The sequence below is a fragment of the Anomaloglossus baeobatrachus genome, chromosome 3 (genome assembly GCF_048569485.1).
Source record: "Anomaloglossus baeobatrachus isolate aAnoBae1 chromosome 3, aAnoBae1.hap1, whole genome shotgun sequence".
NCBI lineage: Eukaryota > Metazoa > Chordata > Amphibia > Anura > Aromobatidae > Anomaloglossus > Anomaloglossus baeobatrachus.
This window is the reverse complement of record NC_134355.1, coordinates 618827375-618850738: the sequence shown is the minus strand read 5'-3', so window position 1 is coordinate 618850738 and position 23364 is coordinate 618827375. Positions and strand designations below refer to the sequence as shown.

The 23364-nt window shown below is 46.7% G+C and overlaps 1 protein-coding gene across 1 annotated transcript in view; it reads right to left on the bottom strand.

Annotated features, from left to right (window-relative positions):
• Window positions 1–23364, bottom strand: part of ASAP2 (ArfGAP with SH3 domain, ankyrin repeat and PH domain 2) — a 297496-nt gene that overhangs the window by 176650 nt on the left and 97482 nt on the right. The window contains exon 3 of the mRNA XM_075341565.1: window positions 507–652. Coding sequence (XP_075197680.1) covers window positions 507–652 — 146 coding nt within the window. The remainder of the gene's footprint in view (window positions 1–506; window positions 653–23364) is intronic.

Genomic DNA, 23364 nt, shown 5'->3' with positions numbered 1-23364 from the left:
TTTCTCTCTCTCTCATATATATATATATATATATATATATATATATATATATATATATATATATATATATATATATATATATATATATATATATATATATATATATATATATATATATATATATATATATATATATATATATATATATATATCTCATACTTGTGGCCAAAGTCCAATCACAAAAACAGTATTGTAATTCTAATTTCGTACCAAATCTGTTAGGCAATCGGCAACAAAATCTGCTTTTAACATGTCAATTTGAATGTAGATTTTGGTGCTGATCTTCAGCCTCATGATTGGCCTAGGGTTAAATTTAATTTTACACTGAGAGTCACGCTCTATGCTGCCATAGGACATACATGCCAGGAAAATGAATGTGAGGGGAACAATACATGACATGATGCAAAAGTCTCTGTGTAATATCATATAGATAAATATATACAAAAATAAACTATTTCTAGAACAAAGCAATAACATACATTAGATATATTAAACAGATCCCTTACCAGATTCTTAAAAAGAGCAGTGAGTTCCTTTGTGAATACGGAAAATTTCAGGAAAGCTGTTCCTAAATCCGGGTCATCTCTACAGACACAGCTGCTTCCAAATTTTTCCAGTGCTTGGGTATACTGCTCCTCATTCTCTACATGGGCTAAATAGTAGAAAAAAAAAAACAAAAACCATTCATTACCTGTGTATACAGTTACATTTTAAAAGTAGTCAAGTTTAGTGCACACAACCTAACACCTCACTGATTGTCTGCACTGTTTATGTGGTCAATGCTGCAGACAGTCATCAGGGAGCAGCAGTGCAGACTCCGTGCTGGACCAAGGGAGGGCAAGTAAAGCATTTTTTTTTGTTTTTTAAACAAACAGCAGCCGGAAAAGTTTTCACAACACCAGAAAAACTCTTTAGTACACATTGTAGAACAGTATATACATACACATTTTACATGCGCACGCTGCCAATATGTTACGATTTTGATGATTTTAACTTTGGTGGAAATTTGTCACAAAACCTGAAGGGCTTCCTGATGCCAGCAAGGTGAGAATCCTTAAGTCTAATGCATGCGTTGAGTATTTTCTCCCTGAAGATTTGGTGCAGATATAAATCTGCAGCAGGTCAATTTTTTCAGTGTTTTTGCTGCAGATTTCACCCATAATAATGAATGGGGGGGGGGAATCTGCACCAAAACCACGTCAAAAACAAGGCAAAAATGCACCAAATAAGCATTAAAAAACACATGTATTTTAAAATCGAGTTTTTCCTGCCAAGAGATGCAGAAATCTCTGCAAACAAATACGGTACTTCAATATGTGCACATAGGCTAATGTAGATTTATGGATGGTAAATCTATGCATTGTACACATTGTAACAGATCATAGCTATATTATGCAAAGTGTAGGAATTTAAATATATAGTGTCCTAACGTGGATGTGAAATACAGTGGAACCTCGCTTAACGAGTAACCCAGTTAACAAGAATTTCGCTTAACAAGCAAAGCTTGCTGTAAATTTGTAACTGTTTACGAGCAATGCTTTGCTGTACGGGCAAAATACTCACCGCACACACTTCCGGTTCCGCACATCCACCGCGCTCTGACCCACTCTTGCAGTCCACACAAACACACACAAGCACACACACATACAGTATTATGCTCCCCTTACCTTCCGTTCCACCGCCGGCCTCATGGTTCTTGTAGTTCCCCGGTACATCGCGACGAGGTAGGAATCTTCACGGCGAACTACAAGTACCAGGAGGCCGGCGATGGAACGGAAGGTAAGGTGAGCATAATATGTGGTGTACCTTCAGTTCCATCGCCGGTCTCCTGGGTCCTGTAGTTCGCCGGTATTGGCTGTGCATCGGCAACCATAGCGCCAAAGCAGGAAGTTCCCCTGTCACTGCTACTCAAAGGCAGCGCGCTGGCCAATCAGAGGCAAGCGCCTCCTGCCCTTGACGTCAGCGCTCTGGCAGCGGAAGTTCCTCCCTCGTCGTGATGGTAACCGATACACAGCCCGTACCGGTAGGAATCTTCACGGCGAACTACAAGTCCCCGGAGACCGGCGATGGAACAGAAGGTAAGGTGAGCATAATATGTGTGCATGCTTGTGCGTGTGTGGAATGACAATAGGGGACCAGGATGGGACATTTAACAAGTTGTGTAACGAATTGTCTGCATTGCAATGATTTCCGATGGGAAATCTTGCTCTGCTGAACGAGTAACTTGGTTTACAAGCACAGTCCCAGAGCGGATTGTTCTCGTTAACGAAGGTTCCACTGTACTTGGTGTGACCGGTCACCCATTCACACTCTTCACTATCCAACAACCGTTGGTGACATTTATCTAAAACTCATGATCAGTTAGGCACTACGTGCACACGTTGAGTATTTAATATGTGTTTACTTCAGTATCTCTAAGGCCACATGCACACGTAGAGTATTTGGTGAGTTTTTTACCTCAGCATTTGTAATCAAAACCAGGAGTGGAACAATCAGAGGAAAAAGTATAATAGAAACACGTCACCACTTCTTTTCTACCCACTCCTGTCTTTGGCTACACTGAAGTAAAAAAATCTCACCAAATACTCAACGTGTGCACGTGGCTTTACAGATACGGAGGTAAAAAAACCTCACCATATACTCAGCATGAGCACGTGGCCTTACATATACTGAGGTAAAAAAAAACCTCACCATATACTCAGCATGAGCACGTGGCCTTACATATACTGAGGTAAAAAAAACCTCACCATATACTCAGCATGAGCACGTGGCCTTACATATACTGAGGTAAAAAAAACCCTCACCATATACTCAGCATGAGCACGTGGCCTTACATATACTGAGGTAAAAAAAACCTCACCATATACTCAGCATGAGCACGTGGCCTTACATATACTGAGGTAAAAAAAACCTCACCATATACTCAACATGAGCACGTGGCCTAGACCACTTGAACAACAGCTTTGGTAAATGTGGCATCACAAATTTGCCTCAGTACAAGCTGGGTGGCAGCTTGCTGCAGAAGAAACCACAATGCTATCCACCAAAGAGAAAAAACAAGAATAGTCCCCGACCCTTACCCCCAGTTATGATCACTTTTGCTGCTCTAGCTAATCCATAAGGCTAAGTTCACATTTCCGTTGTTTTGCATCAGTCACATGCGTTGCTTGACGCATGTGACTGATGCGTTGTACAATGGATGACAGCGGTGACAAAGAAAAGAATTTCTTTGTCGGACTCCGTTGTGTGCAGGGGGCGGAGCTGAGGACGTCAGTGCCGCGGTCAGCATGGCTGGGGACAGGTGTGTGTGTGTGTGTGTGTGTGTGTGAGTGTGTCTACATGCGTGTGTACATGCGGAGTGCGGGAGGGGAGGCGGAGCGCGAGGTGGCGGAGCCGAGCAGGGCCGTGGAGCTGAGGAGGTCAGTGCCGCGGGGACTGCAGGGCTGGGGACAAGTGAGTGTGTGTGTGTGTGCGCGCGAGTGTGAGTGTGTGTACACATGCGGAGTGCGGGAGGGGGCGGAGCCGAGTGGTGAAGTGTCGGCCTCCTTGCACACTGTATCCAGGGTAAATATCGGGTAACTAAAAGCAAAGCATTTTTTGCTTGGTTACCCGATATTTATGTTAGTTACCAGCATACACCGCTTAGCGTGGGCTCCCTGCACCCGTAACCACTGTAAATATCGGGTAACTAACCAAAGCGCATTGCTTGGTTACCCGATGTTTATCCTTGTTACGGGGGTGGGGAGCCAGAGAGCGCATGCGCAGCAAAATCCTACGGATCGCGCTGCTCAAAAAACGTTACAGGCTGCGTTGCTCCCACCCGGCGGTCAGTTAAAAAACGACTGACCGCGACGCAGCATCATCAGTCACAATCAGTCACTAATAGAAGTCTATGGGGAAAAACAGGATTCCTGCAAAATATTTTGCAGGATACCGTGATTCCTCAAGGCTACGGAATGTGACTGATGCAAAACAACGGAAGTGTGAACTTAGCCTAAGAGAACCACGTTATGTTTTACAATTTTTAATAACTGTATACAATATTAGGTTCAGTGTCCCCTTTTAAACATAATAAATTTGTAATCATCTGATGCCTCAAGTGTTAAACCTGAGTAATAATGGTGAATATTTAAAAAAGCATCAAAAACATAATGCAGCAGAGGTAAAAAAAATCAAACTAAAAAGTCACCTAAAGGTCATTGAATACTAAGTATATACTCTACGCCTTGTTAACGAAAATGAGCTGGAGGAGAATGATGAACGTTGTCACGGCCGTCAGGCAGTAACGTCTCTATATCACACTGACTGACAGGCACAGAAACCATATTTTGCAATTTATCGCAGAGACAGAAAAATTACAGAAAAGAACGAGAGAAAGCAAAAAAAAAAAATAAAAAAAAACAAACATTCGGATCTTCAATCAAATCTAAAGCTCTCGAGATCAGTGAGATAAACAACTTTCATTTCTCTGGAGGCAAAGAAAAAGAATACATAGAGCATATTTTATATTAGAAGAAAGAAGTTATTGGCTTCATGTTTAAAGTTATCAAGTCCTTCACAATTTTTTTTTTTTTTAGTATCATGTTTGGTATTAGGTGGACACAGATTAAAGAATCGGGGGCAACTGCAGGATCTCCACCAGCAAGGCCTAAATGGTCATTGTGCCACCAGTTAGAAAGTGGAGACACCCTGCAGTCTCGGGTGTCTGATGAGCGTCCCTCACTGCTAAATCGGGATGGCTTGGGGTGTGTTGAAAATTTGCCTTGTCGTGCTATACGTATGCTGCATAATTTGTCCCTCTTTCTATTCTTCAGAGGTTTGGAGGTATGCATTTATAACGTAGCACTATAGAGCACTGTTATTTGGGCAATCTGCGGCACTATAGTGTGTTCAGTATACCGCACGCTATGGTAGTTATTTAGTATGGTATAGTGATATTAGTTAGGCATTAGCCTACTTCAGTAGTGTATAAATCTGCAAACATTTCAAATAGTTGTTTAAATATTGTATAACTCCATGTCTGAACAGAGAAAGCTTCACATTTTTGTGAGAATACAAGCCATTTAGTATTCTATAGAAACTATCTGGTCTTTTAACTGAATGATGTCATAGGCTTCAGCTTACACTGATGGGCGAGGAAGTTTCACATTTCTACACACATCCCTGCGGCTCTAATTGGCGCATGGTAATTTCTTTGTGTGATGTACTATATAAGCTGGTCATATGGTGTAATATAACAGAAACCTTCAGTACACCATATTAGGCTGTGCTGCGTTTATTTCTCCAAGCGCTTGTAAAACAAATCTTATTAATTTGGCGTTCAAATGGCAGAGTATTTCGCTCACATTTTCATTATGGCGGAAAAAAAATTGAGAAATTGTCGCCTTCTCACCATAGCTACAGTACCATTACTTAGTTTAAAAGGAGCCTTGGCACTAAAGGACTGTTCAAACCAACATGCGCTGGATGCACCCTTGGCATGGCCAAACAGTTTGGTACACCCTTGGCATGGCCAAACAGCGTGGTGCACCCTTGGCACGGCCAAACAGCATGGTGCACCCTTGGCACGGCCAAACAGCATGGTGCACCCTTGGCACGGCCAAACAGCATGGTGCACCCTTGGCACGGCCAAACAGCATAGCGCACCCTTGGCACGGCCAAACAGCATGGTGCACCCTTGGCACGGCCAAACAGCATGGTGCACCCTTGGGACGGCCAAACAGCATGGTGCACCCTTGGCACGGCCAAATAGCGTGGTACACTCTTGGCAAGGCCAAATAGCGTGGTACACTCTTGGCAAGGCCAAACATGATTGAAAAATTCTGGCTGAGAATGGCAGCGATAAATGGAAAACAAGTACATGAAAAAGTGCACTTAACTGATTGGCCATGCAACGGGTGCATCAATACCTATTCTTGGTTTGAACAGTCATTTTGTGCAGATACTTTTAATTCACGATTATGAGATTCAATCCGTAGTTGTGAAGTAAGCCTTTATGGATGATTTTAGGCCGCTAAAATGCCAAGTAATGGAAACGACAAATTTTCCCAAAGAAAATATGTCAGAGGATTCTGCCAATAATCTAACATCTATCAGGGTTCAGAAAGGACATGGTAAACTTATTTATTCCTGTCGGATTTGATGGCTGTCAGCCAAATTCACCTCTTTGTCAGCAACGCCAGAGAAACCTACTTTTACAAGAAGATTTTTTTTTTTTTTTTTTTTTTTTTTAAGAAAGGTGTTCCCACTATTTTATTAAAAAGTCTTCCACGATAGTGCCCCAAAACCTAGTTTGACACTTCAACTGCTTCCTCCATCAAATCCCAATGCCACAAATGCATTCCAGCCATGCTGGATAAGTAATTATTCCCGACAAGTAAGAAATCCACATGAAAGGTATACCTCTAGGAAATGCAGTCATTAAGGATTGTGGGGTTCTGACCTTTTGGACCCCTAAAAGTACTGAAACCAATAAGGGGGTACTGCCAATCATCAACTTGTGCACAAAACAGCAGCTCAATGAAGGGAAAAACTACTTAAAAAAAAAAAAAAAACAAAAAAAAAACAAAAACAACAGAAGTAGGTCTAGCGCTGCAACCCATTTATTTTCAGGATTGTTGGACCTAAACTGTTCACAAACTCATAACATTTCTCAACGATATATAGTATATGGCTTGACACGATCAAGAAAATGGTGGAGCAGACTCTAGTGGACCTTTCTAGGCACGAACATGCATCCATCATGTCGTCATGGCTCGAGATCAAGCTGAAGGCCGTTAAAAAAATTTGAAGGAAACATCCTGATTTATTTCCTGAACACAGCGCCACCCCCGGTGCTGGGGTGTGTCAGGTATTGCAGTTCAGCCCTATAGATTTGCACACAGGTAAGTTGCAATGCTACAGTATGCACATTCCTTGATCAATAGTAGTGCGTTTTTTTGGGAAGAAAAAAAAAAACAAAAAAAAAAATTAAAAACAAACCTCTAACAATTCTTTTAATGCAATTGGGCATCTAAAACTGCATTTGCCTCACCCTTCTGTGAACCCTTTGTAACCATTTAGTAAAAATACATTATTATAATGTGCAGTTGTACAGACTAATCCGGCTTTGAGAAGACGTTCTCAGGATGCCGAAATCTAAAGTCATGGTGACAGGTTCCCTTTAATATTTAAAGCAAGCGGTGCAGCTCTGTGTGTCAGCGCAGATCATAAATCATCCATGCTAAATATGACTAATTTATGCAACTACTTTACTTAAGCAGCTCGTCTGATATTGACATATCCCTGACACATGTAAGTGCTCGCATAAATGAATAGTATTTCCGAGGTAGTAATATATTTAATGTGAATCAGCTGCAAAAAAACAAAAAAAAAAAAAGATTTCTCAAGGGTCTCGGAAATTATTTGATAGAAACTGCAATATGGAAAATAGCACTGGGAAAGGAAAAAAAAGAAAAAAAGAAAAAATATTTATATATATATATATATATATATATATATATATATATATATATATATATATATATATATATATATATATATATATATATATATATATATATATTATTATTTACTTACACACACGAGATAAAATACACATAAAACTATTGATTTCAATCAATCAAATGTCACTTCATGACCAACAACCATTTGTAAAAATATAAAATAAAAGTGATTCCATTTTTATTATTTTTTTAATCAGGTTCGGTGGATGATTCTTGACCATGGACCCAGTCTAGGTGTAGATGTGCTTTGAGGTCAAAGGTAAAGCCTTATTATCAATTGCTCATTAATGTGTTGGTATACTCAAGCCTACTGCCATCGTTAGTTTTTGCTTTGACATGTAATATATTTAAAAAAAAAAATAAAAAATAACCCTCTTAAGGGCTGAACCATTAACTTCTTTTTCTCCTTCCCTTTTTTTCAAGGGCCGCAACTTCTGAGGGTTTGTTTTAGTGGTTTTTGGCAAACCCATAAAAATGATTGGAACCGTAAGGAGCATGGTTGACCTCAGCTCCATTCACACGGGGCTGTTCAGTTTCTTGGAATCGGCTCCATTCACACAGGGCTCATCAGGTTCTTGGTTGCTTTTCAGGTTCTCGGAATTCGCTCCATTCACACAGGGCTCTTCTGGTTCTCAGGAGGCTCTAGGTTCTCAAAATCAGCTCCATTCACAAGGGGCTCTTCAAGTTCTTGGGGGCTCTTCTGGCTCTCGGAATCAGCTCCATTCACACTGGGCTCTTCTGGTTCTTGGGGGGGGGGGGGCTCTTCAAATTCTTTGAATCAGCTCCATTCACAATGGGCTGTTCAGGTTCTCAAAATCAGCTCCATTCACATGGGGCTCCTCAGGTTCTCAAAATCAGCTCCATTCACACAGAGCTCTTCAGGTTCTTAGAACCAGCTCCATTCACATGGAGCTCTTCAGGTTCTCGGAATTAGCTACATTCACACCAGGCTCTGACAGTTATCGGGATCAGTTGGGGCCCAGCAATGGACCTCCATCGATTGAGAAGTTCTCTATCCTGTGGTAAATTAGTGCAGTCGATCTTAAAAGATTAAATAAATACAGCTTGTCTTGGCCAGTTTTAATCCTCTGCGATGGGTTAACTTCATGTTGTGAATCCTTCTAACCCAGGACATACATACAGTAAAGAAAATCCCCTCACAGAAAGTTCATAAATGGTGGAGGATGCGGGCACAAAAAAAGAATTAAAATTTAAAAACTCTAAAGATATATTAGGAAATTAATCAGAAAAGAACACGGGACCTTAAAATAAAGATTAGTGTTCAGCTTTCTGCTGAAACTTATCTACAAAAAAAGAAGGAATCATAAGTGTAATATGCTATAAATCCTGATAGCGCACAGTGGTGAGCTAATGCACTTGCCCTGCATCCCTCTCCAGTTCACGACATTCATATTTATGTTATCGGCAACACTTTTACCAATTAGAATGAATCCCCATCTGCGTTGCTGACAGTTTTAATAAGCCTAATAAGTAAAAATCTGCTATTATTTTAAGCAATTGAGTTGTGGTCGCAGGGCCCAGTGGTTTAGTATGTGAAAACTCGAGGGGCACAGAATTGATGGCGAGCAGTAAAAGCAGGCAGAGAGGAAAGTAGGCATTTTAATTAGGCAATTATTCGGGGCAGCTGACGAGGCTTGGCATGAGGGCACAAAAGGAAAAGGGGAGTAAGTGCTGGCAGTAAAATGTGCGAATGTCAACGCTATGAAATGGCATGAGGATTCTGTCTGGAGAGTGCACCTGTGAGATGTATAATGTTAGGAGACATCTTGGAGCTGAAGCGTGTTCATTAGATTTAAATGAGCGTTATTGAAAGAGGTTGGGAGCGGAGCCGTGTGGGCACAGCCGAGCCTGCAGCCGCAGATAATGACAGATTAGGAGTGAAGCGTCTAGACAGCGAGGGGGAGAGCCCCGGGTCTCCCATCTAGGAATTCATTTTATAGTGAAATATATATCACAATCTGATTAAATTACCAAGTGCTAACAGATACCAAGAGCAGAACGGGCTCCCCCCAAGCATCCAGGTGCCAACTTTAACGATTTCCAGACACTGCACTTTTATGCCGGGAGGGGAGTGAAAAATAGTCAGGATATAATAGAAAAAAATCTACAAACCACCAAAAACAAATACTGGTGCAAACACCGAAATGTAGGTCAACAACTGCTAACATATACCATAATAAATAAGGCCCCGATCACCTTAGTGATGAACACTTCCCTCCAAAATGCATGTCATCCATACACCACACTGCCGAAACAAAAAACACCGTAATAAAAAAAAAAAAAGTGTACACAACAGTATAAGGCTATATGCACACGTTGCGTCTTTTACTGCATTTTTTTTGTGGCTTTTTTGTTAAGTTTGTGGTCACAAAAGATGCACCCACATGCATGCATTTCCTTCCCCAAGCAAAGTCTATGAGATTTCTACTTTTGCTGTCTGCACAGGGCATCTGTTGCATTTTTGAAGACTCAGCCAAGATGCAGCGTGTCAATTCTTTTTGCATTTTATCCCTGCGTTTTCGAGGACTGGCAGATCAATCCCGCGCTGACTCTGGATCGGCAGGGAATTGTTTACTGGTATCTGGCCAGATGCCAGTCCCCATATGAAGTCTATGGGGACCAGAATCTGGCACTAAGGGGTAGGAGCAAGCTCTTTATACTTACCGATTCACCAGTGCAGCTGTCACACTGCTCCGGCAGCCGCTCATTACCTTCATTGAACATGCACTGTTTCCCCCGCCCACCGGCATCTGTGATTGGTTGCAGTCAGACAAGCCCCAATGCTGAGTTACTACTCACAGCAACCACCATAGGACATCATTACCCACTGTGAGGTTCAAGGAGAGACTAAGACGCGATCAGTGGTGAAATGACTCCATCTGTGACCGCAAATCACCTGACTGACGTCACCGCTAATCACATGGCTCACTTCAGTCGCAGCTTGTAGCTCACAGCAGGCAGTGATGTTCTATGACGCTCGCTGTGAGCTTTAGATGTAGCAGTGCTGGAAGCGTCGTGGGACCTCGTATGGATTATGTTGGACCTGCAGGGGTGTTTTTGGTGTTAAAGTGGTGAAAGAGGATGATTTTTTTTAATTTCAAATAAAGGATTTTTTGGGCATTTGTGTTTATTTACTTTCACTTACAGATTAGATAGGGTGTCTCAGACGCCTCCCATTACTAATCTAGGGCTTAGTGGCAGCTGTGGGCTGTCAAAACTCTATTACCCCAATTGCCATCGCACCAGGGAAACGAGATAAGCCGGGTCCAGTGCCAGAATTGGTGCATCTAATGGACAGCTTATACACAGTGAGCTGATACACACGAATTGGATAATAGATTTATACTTGATATTTTTATTAGGTAAGAATTAAGAGGCGAGAATAGAAAACATGGCAGCTTTGTTCCTGAAACAGCGCCACACCTAGCCACAGGTTGTGTCTGATATTGCAGCTTACCTCCATTAAAAAGTAAGGCATCATATTTTTCAGATTATAAAACGCACTTTTCCTCCCAAAAATTTGGGAGAAAAATGAGGGGCGAGTCTTAAAATCCAAATATAGCTTACCAGGGGGTAGTGGAGAGGGGTCACAAGAAGCAGGGGCAATGCTGTGCAGCAGGCAGGCGCTGCTCCGTGCTGGGGCTGCGGGCGCTGCTCTGTGCCGCCGGCAGGGAGGCACGGGCCATTCTGAATAGGTCGGCGGTGAAGGCTTCAAATAATGGCACTTGGAGTCAGCGAGTGTGCAGATGGAGCACTTGGCTCAAGTTTTCATCTGCTCATGCACCATCTCCGGCCTATTGATGTCCCATCAGCGGGCTTAAGGAAAATGGAATCTGGAGGTGGCGTGTGCACAGATGAGGCCTTGGCTTGTCATTGAGCCGATAATGCAATCTGTGCACGCGGCGACTCCGGACAACATTTCTTTGAAGCCCGCACTGCCGACATCTTCATAATGGCCCGTGCCTCACTGCCTGCAGAGAGTACAAGCACAGAGCAGCGCCCGCTGTCCCAGCACAGCGAAGCAGCACACATCTGGGCCCTCCTTTGCACCGCCCGCAGCATTGGCGTACTCTAGCACCGCCCCTGCCTCCTGTGACCCCGCTCCACCACCGCTCTTTGGCCCCCCTCGGGCCCTCCTTGGTAAGACGCTCACCACCGGATAATAAAACTGACCCCATATTCTTATTACTTTTTTTTCTATAAATTTGGAGTGCGTCTTCTAGAACGAAAAAATACGATTAATAAGAGCTAAGCTCCAACACCACATTAAACGTGAAAATGTGGAAGACAATAATGGGAAAAAGCGTCCCTTTTTTGTTATTCTCAACAACCCTTTAAGAAAGAAAAAAAAATAGCAAATTACATGTTTTTTCCCTTCTTTACAACCCTCCTTTTGTAACCATAGAGAATGATACAAGTGTCTTCATAGAAACTGCAATTAGGCAGGAAAACCAGCTAAACTGCACTGATTAAGTGGCTTGATATCCATGCAGCAGACCCCGAGGCTCCCATAGGGTTTTAATAATGGTCAAAAAATATGAATAGGAAAGACTACAGCATATGAGGAAGTCTCCATTACATTATATAGACAGGAGGTTACGATACCAGACTACTAACAAGCTGCCGCTCTCATCGCAGTCAATCAGTAAATGCCATTGATTGATACAGGGCAGATGGACAAATTACATGTTAAGATGATCTCATTTTCTATGGATTACAGGGAAGACAACTTCAAGATGCCAGTGCCCAGAGCTGTAGATCACTCATCTATACGTCACCTACACAACTTATTTCTTCTATTCACACAATGTTTGCAGAAAAGGATGAAATGGTCACCTATGGGAAAGAGGAACATAGAATAAAGAGGATTATGGCAAAGTATTGCTTCCAAAAGTGTAAGGCCCTGTGCGCACTGGAAAACGGAATTTTCTTAAGAAAATTCCGCAGGGTCTGAAAGATTACTGCACCCGCGGTAAAAAAAACGAGGCAAACCGCACCCGAACACCGCATGCGGATTACTGCGGCTTTACCGCGGTATTTTTACCACGGTTTTGCCGCGGGTTGGTACATGTGTTTTAATGCATTCAATGCAATAAAGCACATTGAAGAAAATAAAAAGTAAATTTCCTTCTATGATAGATAGTAGATATATAGATAAATAGACAGAGAGAAGAATAGATAGATAGATAGCTAGAGGGATAGGTAGATAGAGGACAGATCAATCAACAATCTACATGCTGCATTTTTCCCGGCAGTAGTGTGTACACATTACCGGCCGTGGGAAATGCCCTGTAATTACCTCTCTGCTGTCTCGTTGCGAGGCTGCATTCAGTATGTGTCAGTCGCGGCTGGATGCAAGCCACGTGGGACTTCCGTGGATTACGCCGGAGGTGTGTGTTTTGGGGGGGGGGTTAATAAAATGGTGAAAGAGGGGCTTTTTTGTGTTTTATTTAAAATAAAGGAGTTTTCGGTGTTTGTGTTTATTCACTTTACTTACAGGTTAATCATGAAAGCTGTCTCATAGACGCTGCATGATTAAAGCCTGGAATAAGTGGCGGCGATATGCTGCCATTAACTCGTTATTACCCTGATTGCCACCGCATCGCGGCAACAGGAAGAGCTGGGGACACTCCGGGACTGCTGCATAACGGATGCGACAGTCCCGGCGCAGCTGCGGGTTGATATTTTCGGGTGCGGGAGGTGGGGGGCATTAACCCTGTCCCTTGCCCTCCCCAGCCTGAGAATACTGGGACGCCGCTGTGTGTTTACCTCGGCTGGACGGTAAAAATACAGCGGAGCCCACGTGTTTTTTTTTATATGTCCGTTTGATTTGTATGTGTATTCTATATGTCTGTGTCTGTGTGTGAGTGCGATATGTGTGTTCTATGTCTGTGTCTGTGATATGTGTGTGTGTTTACTCTCTGCTCCGCTTCCTGTCATAATGACATCACTTCCCTACAAAACGCAGGCAGTGATGAACATAATGTCCCGAAACTGCGAAATAACGCGGGAATAGCAATGAACCGCACAGATTTTGCTGCCTGCGTTATTCCCTGCGGGATTTCACGATTACATGGCAGTCAATGGAGTGAAATCCCGCAGCGACGTGTGGAAAAGAAGTGACATGCAATTGTTTTTGCTGCGGGAATCCTGCAGCAATACATGCAGCTGTCAAAATCCGCATAGTGCGCACAGCATTTTTTTTCCCCATAGGTTTTGCTGGTGATTCACTGCAGAGATGTTATGAACATAACATGCAGCGAAACATGCAGCAAAACGCAGGAAATCCGCGGGAAAAAAACGGTAAGTGCGCACAGGGCCTAAGACTCATTTTCTTCGGCCTCATTTTATCCACTTAAAATGGAAGGGACCCTTAAAGTTAACCAATAGGATATCTATTAAATGTGGCCTCTACCACCGGGACCAGAGCCTGTCTACAGACTGTAGCGGAAGCGAGCACCATCAGTAGTGGAGAGTTCATGTGAATGGAGCGTGATCTGATTTTCTTGGATGTGGAGAACACAGAGAGAAAAAAAAAAAGATTTCTCCATCTTCGTCATTTCTCCATTCTGTCACTCTGTGAACATTGGACTGCACTCAGATGTCATCAGAGTCCAATCCAATGTTTTTACACAGACTCAATAACTTGCAAGGTTGAGTGCGCTCAGACAACCGTATCTGACTTTGACATACTGTGATCATTGGATTTGTGCACAGCCCCATAGCATGACAATGGTCCTAGTGCCATCTGAGGTTTTGTTGGACTGCACTTAAAACAAGATTATGGTCATATGCATGACCCCAAAGAGTGATAATAACCTTCAAGAGTGATAAATGTAAAGTAATGCCCCTAGGACGGAGTAATCCTATAACTGCATATACATTAAATGGAAGTAAACTCGGGACTACAGAACAGGAGAAGGACTTGGGTATTCTCATTACAAATAAGCTGAGCAGCAGCACTCAATGTCAGGCAGCAGCTGCTAAAGCAAACAAGATTCTAGGGTGTATGAAGAGATTAGATCTCGTGATCCCAATGTATTGTTACCCCTCTATAAATCACTTGTAAGGCCACATCTGGAATATGGGATCCAGTTTTGGGCTCCACATTTTAAAAAGGATATTCAGAAGTTAGAGTCAGTTCAAAGGTAAGTAACTAGATTACTACAAGGAATGGAGGCCGCCCATATCATGACAGGTTGGAAAAGTTAGATTTATTTAGCTTAGAAAAAAAAAAAAAAAAAAAGACGTCTCAGAGAAGATCTCATTTATATGTATAAATACATGTGTGGTCAATATAAAGGACTGGCACATGACTTATTTCTTCCAAAGACAATACTAAGGACCAGGGGGCATTCACTGCGAGTGGAAGAAAAGCGATTCCGACAGCTAAATAGGAAAGGGTTCTTTACAGTTAGAGCAGTCAGACTGTGGAATGCCGACCACAAGAGGTAGTAATGGCAGATACTATAACAGCTTTTATATCAGGGTTGGATGATTTCCTCACTACACAACATTGTTGGTTATAAATGATTTAGTGATTAAATGTAGAACTGGTGGAGGAAGGCTGAGCTAGATGGACCTAGGGCTTTTTTCAACCTATGAAACTAACAGTGAAGAAAGATGAAATAAATCACAGGCCCAAACACTGAGGTCTACAGATTGCAAAGGGTGCAACATTTTTAATAAAATCCAATTACAAAAAAAACCAAAAAACAAGCAGGGGTTAACAGGGGTTAAGCTTGTTTACAGTATGTGGTAGGACAGAGTCTAGAAGAACGCCAAAAGTACTAAGAAATAAGCTATTTTCTGACTTGCAATGTGATACGGTCACATCATACTGGGACTATCCCGACACGTAGGGGCAGTTTTACAGGTTTAGTCGCTGTCTTTTCCTTTGTCACTAATAGGATCCTAAGTGAACGGTGACAAAGCCCGCTCCTACAAATCACATAAGTGCAGCGCAGCTTGTACCAATAGGAACTGCAATATTGGTGCGTCCGGCCCTGCCCCGGGGCTAGGATAGGAATCCAGATACTGTGTAACCAGTATGTAAGTGCATCTGATACTCCAGTAATTGTAGATGCTCAGACTCCATAAACCCGTCCTAAACACGGGATTTACACCTCCTTCACTGGCAGCCTCCATGTAATAACTCAGCGGAGCTGTGTAATTGTAAAGGATAACTCCAAAGCCATCTCTGCTGCAGCATTAAAGAGGCCAAGTGGCTCGTCCACCCCGCACAAAGGGAAGCAGACAAGTGGCAGCACTCCAGAAAACCGAGGCGCTGCGCTAATGGATTGTGCCGCAAACACAGTGTCAGATTATTAAAAGGCGACTTCCGATAACAGCACCCGTTATAGATGCAGTCAACAATCCCGCGTGTGACCCAATTTTGTATTATGCATCCCCCAGAACCTGGAAAATAGCAGATCTTATAGTTTAACCCTTTGGTTTAACAAGCACTAAGCAGCTTTCAAGAAATAATTGTACTCCTGAAATCAGCGGATTGGATCGTCCATCTCCATTCAACAAGGCTTAAAGGGGGTGTCCACTTTAGAGAGAAAAAAAAAACATGAAATGAGTATTATGGCTGAGGTCACACAGCGCATAATGTGTTTTGGTTTTTTTTTATGTGTGTGCTGTGTTTAATGGTTGTCGTGAAGGGTATAGAATTTGATGAAACCTCCTGCCCACTGTGCGCTTAACAGGGCATTTTTGTGCTTTCAGAGTGTTTTTTCTTTAAGGGATACCTTAAAAACGTATGTAAAAAGTAACTGCGTATTTAGGAGCAGAATCAAAGTTTTTCTGTAATAAAAAAAAAAATAAAATTAAAAGACGCTGTTTTAAATCTGCACCAAAAATGCAAATAAAAAAAAAATTTAAAAAAAAAATGCAGCAATAGCTAAATTATCAGAAAAGATGGTCATTGGATACCCGCAAAAATAAAGCAGCTAGAAAGCAGCATAAAAAAGAAAAATGTAGGATACAGCAGCCTCTGTACGCGCCAAGACAAATGCAAACATGGAATATAAACTATACTGTTATTCAGAAAATACTTATAAAAATGAAGGTTGAGAAAAATTGGCCAATTCTTGTGCACCCATCAACCGCAGCAAGGTAACCATTCTTTCATGGGAAGTCACTCCTTGTGTCATGCTTCTCCTAGGCCAGTGATGGCGAACCTATGGCACGCGTGCCACCAGGGGCACGCTGAGCCCATTCTGGTGGCACGCGTGCTGTCGCCCGACCCTGCAGTTTTGATCTGCTAGTGCAGTCGCGCCGGCAGATCAAATCTGTGTTGGAGCGGAGGAGACATTTCTCCTCCGCTCTGATACTCCTCCTCCCCCAGGCTGCAGTGGGTTGCCCAGGAGACGGAGGAGCTTCAGAGAGCAGCGCTGGCGCCGTCTGCTGGCCGCGTGGGAACTGAGGACCCAGCAGCGCGCAGCGGGGGAGCGTGTGCAGGTAAGTTGTGTGTTGCTTTTTTTTTTTTTTTTTTTTTTTATAACTCGTGAGCGGCAGCGGCAGCGTGGGGTGGGAGAGGGGGAACGCACATGGAAGCGTGGGGTGGGAGAGGGGGAACGCACATGGAAGCGTGGGGTGGGAGAGGGGGAACGCACATGGCAGGGTGGGAGAGGGGGAACGCACATGGCAGCGTGGGAGAAGGGGAACGCACATGGCAGCGTGGGGTAGGGGAGGGGGAACGCACATGGCAGCGTGGGAGAAGGGGAACGCACATGGCAGCGTGGGGTAGGGGAGGGGGAACGCACATGGCAGCGTGGGGGTGGGGGAACGCACATGGCAGCGTGGGGGTGGGGGAACGCACATGGCAGCGTGGGGGTGGGGGAACGCACATGGCAGCGTGGGGGTGGGGGAACGCACATGGCAGCGTGGGGGTGGGGGAACGCACATGGCAGCGTGGGGGTGGGGGAACGCACATGGCAGCGTGGGGGTGGGGGAACGCACATGGCAGCGTGGGGGTGGGGGAACGCACATGGCAGCGTGGGGGTGGGGGAACGCACATGGCAGCGTGGGGGTGGGGGAACGCACATGGCAGCGTGGGGGTGGGGGAACGCACATGGCAGGGTGGGAGAGGGGGAACGCACATGGCAGCGTGGGAGAGGGGGAACGCACATGGCAGGGTGGGAGAGGGGGAACGCACATGGCAGCGTGGGAGAGGGGGAACGCACATGGCAGCGTGGGAGAGGGGGAACGCACATGGCAGCGTGGGGTGGGAGAGGGGGAACGCACATGGCAGCGTGGGGTAGGGGAGGGGGAACGCACATGGCAGCGTGGGGTGGGAGAGGGGGAACGCACATGGCAGCGTGGGGGTGGGGGAACGCACATGGCAGCGTGGGGGTGGGGGGAACGCACATGGCAGCGTGGGGGTGGGGGAACGCACATGGCAGCGTGGGGTGGGAGAGGCGGAATGCACATGGCAGCGTGGGGTGGGAGAGGCGGAACGCACATGGCAGCGTGGGGGAGGGGGAATGCACATGGCAGCGTGGGGGTGGGGGAACGCACATGGCAGCGTGGGGTGGGGGAACGCACATGGCAGCGTGGGGTGGGAGAGGGGGAACGCACATGGCAGCGTGGGGGTGGGGGAACGCACATGGCAGCGTGGGGGTGGGGGAACGCACATGGCAGCGTGGGGTGGGAGAGGCGGAATGCACATGGCAGCGTGGGGTAGGGGAGGGGGAACGCACATGGCAGCGTGGGGGTGGGGGAACGCACATGGCAGCGTGGGGGTGGGGGAACGCACATGGCAGCGTGGGGGTGGGGGAACGCACATGGCAGCGTGGGGTGGGAGAGGCGGAATGCACATGGCAGCGTGGGGTGGGAGAGGCGGAACGCACATGGCAGCGTGGGGGAGGGGGAATGCACATGGCAGCGTGGGGGTGGGGGAACGCACATGGCAGCGTGGGGTGGGGGAACGCACATGGCAGCGTGGGGTGGGAGAGGGGGAACGCACATGGCAGCGTGGGGTGGGAGAGGGGGAACGCACATGGCAGCGTGGGGGTGGGGGAACGCACATGGCAGCGTGGGGGTGGGGGAACGCACATGGCAGCGTGGGGTGGGAGAGGCGGAACGCACATGGCAGCGTGGGGTGGGAGAGGCGGAACGCACATGGCAGCGTGGGGGAGAGGGAATGCACATGGCAGCGTGGGGGTGGGGGAACGCACATGGCAGCGTGGGGGTGGGGGAACGCACATGGCAGCGTGGGGTGGGAGAGGGGGAACGCACATGGCAGCGTGGGGGTGGGGGAACGCACATGGCAGCGTGGGGGTGGGGGAACGCACATGGCAGCGTGGGGTGGGAGAGGCGGAATGCACATGGCAGCGTGGGGTAGGGGAGGGGGAACGCACATGGCAGCGTGGGGTAGGGGAGGGGGAACGCACATGGCAGCGTGGGGGTGGGGGAACGCACATGGCAGCGTGGGGGTGGGGGAACGCACATGGCAGCGTGGGGGTGGGGGAACGCACATGGCAGCGTGGGGTGGGAGAGGCGGAATGCACATGGCAGCGTGGGGTGGCAGAGGCGGAACGCACATGGCAGCGTGGGGGAGGGGGAATGCACATGGCAGCGTGGGGGTGGGGGAACGCACATGGCAGCGTGGGGTGGGGGAACGCACATGGCAGCGTGGGGTGGGAGAGGGGGAACGCACATGGCAGCGTGGGGTGGGAGAGGGGGAACGCACATGGCAGCGTGGGGTGGGAGAGGGGGAACGCACATGGCAGCGTGGGGGTGGGGGAACGCACATGGCAGCGTGGGGGTGGGGGAACGCACATGGCAGCGTGGGGTGGGAGAGGCGGAATGCACATGGCAGCGTGGGGTGGGAGAGGCGGAACGCACATGGCAGCGTGGGGGAGGGGGAATGCACATGGCAGCGTGGGGGTGGGGGAACGCACATGGCAGCGTGGGGTGGGGGAACGCACATGGCAGCGTGGGGTGGGAGAGGGGGAATGCACATGGCAGCGTGGGGGTGGGGGAACGCACATGGCAGCGTGGGGGTGGGGGAACGCACATGGCAGCGTGGGGGTGGGGGAACGCACATGGCAGCGTGGGGGTGGGAGAGGCGGAACGCACATGGCAGCGTGGGGGAGGGGGAATGCACATGGCAGCGTGGGGGTGGGGGAACGCACATGGCAGCGTGGGGTGGGGGAACGCACATAGCAGCGTGGGGTGGGAGAGGCGGAATGCACATGGCAGCGTGGGGGTGGGAGAGGCGGAATGCACATGGCAGCGTGGGGTGGGAGAGGGGGAATGCACATGGCAGCGTGGGGGTGGGGGAATGCACATGGCAGCGTGGGGGTGGGGGAACGCACATGGCAGCGTGGGGGTGGGGGAACGCACATGGCAGCGTGGGGTGGGGGAACGCACATGGCAGCGTGGGGTGGGGGAACGCACATGGCAGCGTGGGGTGGGGGAACGCACATGGCAGCGTGGGGTGGGAGAGGGGGAACGCACATGGCAGCGTGGGGTGGGAGAGGGGGAACATGCATGCCAGGATGGGGAAACATGCATGCCAGGATGGGGAAACATGCATGCCAGGATGGGGAAACATGCATGCCAGGATGGAGGAAACATGCATGCCAGGATGGAGGAAACATGCATGCCAGGATGGAGGAAACATGCCACGATAGGGTACATTACCAGGATTGGGAACATTTACCAGGAATGGGAACATTTACCAGGAATGGGGTACATGCCGGGATGGGGGAACATTTACAAGGATGGGCAATATGTCAGGATGGGGTACATTTACCAGCATGGGGGAACATGCAAGAATGGGTAACATTTACCAGGATGGAGGACATTTACCAGGATGGGGCTATGATGGGGACAAATATACCAGAATGTAGGAAATATATATCAGGATGGGGGACATGTTTACCAGGAAGTGGCCAGGAAGGGGGACAGAACTACACAATGAAAGGGGAGGGGAGCAACTCGCACGTCTTTATGGGATTTTGAGATGTTCAGACTTTGAAATGTAGATGTGGATTACAGGGTGACATCTGATTGCATTCCAGGCTAAAATCTCTGTCTAATATGCTGCAATTTTTTTCCAGAAACATCAATCCAACTGCTGTGTCTGGAAAGGGCAGGGGCTCAGCTTCAATGTGTGGTAAGCAGGCATGAGCGTGATGCCCCCTGCTGAGGAGAAGCCGGCAAAGGTAAGATTACAATCAATTCTTTATATAATAGGATTGGTTGGCACTTCTGAATAAAAATTGGGTTTAGGGCTACAGTTTGGGCACTCGGCCTGTAAAAGGTTCGCCATGACTGACCTAGGCTAATAGTCTACAAATATATGGGCAGATAGGATCCGGCGCTATTTAAAGCTACTTGGTGGCTATGATCACAGCGGACAAGTTACGATCCGGAGAACAGGACTATGAAACACTGCATTCATTCTCTAGGAGACTGTCAGAAAAAAGCAGTGAGGAGTATTTCAGAGGCCTTTTCTTGAGAGAAGTTGGGGTCTCAGCAGTTGCACCCCCATTAATCTAAAATGGTAGATAAGATAATTCCCCCCAATAAAAGTTATGTATACAGGGTTAAGAGTTACACAGGATCTTCATTTCTAGGCCACAATGGACAGTGAATATATGAGGACTACTCTGGAGGACATGTTCTGTCCAGCACCAGAACCGACACTGTGGAATAATTAGTTTCTCCCAAGGTGGCACCACATTGAAATTATACCTGGTTTCCCCACATATTATTGAAACCTGTAAGGGTCTCCACAGGGAGTGAACTTTGTGATCCTTCTATAAAGGATTGTCCAAAGCTGAGAAACCCGTTAACATGAATGGCCTCCAGTTAAGACCGATCACTTCATCTACCTCGACGCTACCTCTTGTACCTAAACTTCCTATGTAACATATACTCAGGGCAGAATTACAGGGAGGGCTAAAGGGGCAACCCAACAACTCAAATATTGATGGCGTATAGCCAAGCTGCACCTCAATGTCTGAGTGGTATGGGGCAGACCACAGTTGTCTCCGCCAAGGTACCATGCAACTTTATCACAGCTTTCCAAAGAGGTTGCACGGTTGACACATACTGAATGGCCATCCATTCCGGCCCCACAACAAGGCCAATAAAATAAATACAAAGGCCTCAACAGACCTTCACAGGGGGGTGACTGACTAATTCTCACTTAAAGGGGTTGTCCACTTCTTTTACATTGATGGCCTATCCTTAAGATAGTTCATCCATGTCTGATCGGCTGGGGTCCAACACCCAGCACACCTGCCAATCAGTTGCTCTCAGTCGCGGCGCCGGTACCGGAAATGCTCAGTTCCGGCACTGCTCAGTCTTCTGATAATGGCTGTGGCCAGACACTGCACATCCACCTCCCATTCTAATCAACAGGAGGCGGATGTACAGTACCCGGCCCCGGACACTATCAGAAGACGGAGCAGCGCCGGAACGGAGCAATGCCAGCTGCCGGGACCCAGAGCAGCTGATAGACGGGGGTGCGGGGTTTCAGACCCCGGCTGATCAGACATTGATTACCTATCCTAAGGGGCAGGTGCGATGTCGGTGGGGTCAAATTGAATGACGCACATCCAGCGTCGCAGGCGACATCTTAGTGTGTAAAGCCTTTTTGATACGATTAACGAGCACAAAATCGTCGTAATCGTATCATCGGTGTAGCGTCGGTCATTTCCATAATTTGGAAATGACCGATGTTACGATGTTGTTCCTCAATCCTGCGGCAGCACACATCGCTGTGTGTGAAGCCGCAGGAGCGAGGAACATCTCTCCTACCTGCGTCCTGCGGCTCACGCCAGCTATGCGGAAGGAAGGAGGTGGGCGGGATGTTTACGTCCCGCTCATCTCCGCCCCTCTGCTTCTATTGGCCGCCTGCCGTGTGACGTCACTATGACGCCGCACAACCAGCCCCCTTAATAAGGAGGCGGGTCGCCGGCCAGAGCGACGTCGCAGGGCAGGTGAGTGCATGTGAAGCTGGCGTAGCGATAATATTCGCTACGCCAGCTATCACCATGATATCGCAGCTGCGAAGGGGGTGGGGACTATCGCGCTCGGCTTCGCAAGCATCGGCTTGTGATGTTGTAGTGTGCAAAGTGCTCCTAAGACTAGGGCATCAATGTAAAAGTAGTGAATAACCCCTTTAATACATTCTGCAGCCAGTAATAGACACTGAAACACATAGGGGTGGATACAACATTGGCGTAATGGTGTAAAACACTTTGAATAGCCTCAAAAATTTAGAGGCTTTTGCGGCTTTCACCCCTTTTCAAGCAACATAGCAAAAATGAGTGAAGATGGAGAGGAGAGGAGCAAAGGAGGAATTTGGTGTGGCTATGCCGACCCATCAAATTCATGGAAAGTGGCGGCATTTCTTATGCCAAAAATGTTACTCCAGTCCCCAACTGGAGTAACATTTTTGGAGAGGTGCACAACACAAAGAATCCATTAGCTAGCATGAACCTCTGAATACATTTGGCCAATCTTATTCCTATACGCTAATCGTGAACGCAAAATACCATTCTTAATGAATCGGGGCCAAGGGTTATAGAATGCGAATGGAGTAAAACGTATGAAAATGAGTTTAGCCCCCAATGCATGCATTTAAAGGGAATCTGTCACCAGATTTTTCTAACTCATCTGAGGGCAGCATAACGTAGAGACAGGGACCCTGATTCCAGCGATGTGTCACTTACTGAGCTGTTTTCTGTCAATTTCATAAAATCAATGTTTTCTCTGCTGCAGTTTTACAGAGCTCATGAATATGCTGGACTACTAGAAAGCATACCAAGTAGTCCTCTAATGATAAAATCACTGATTAATCATCAGGAGATTA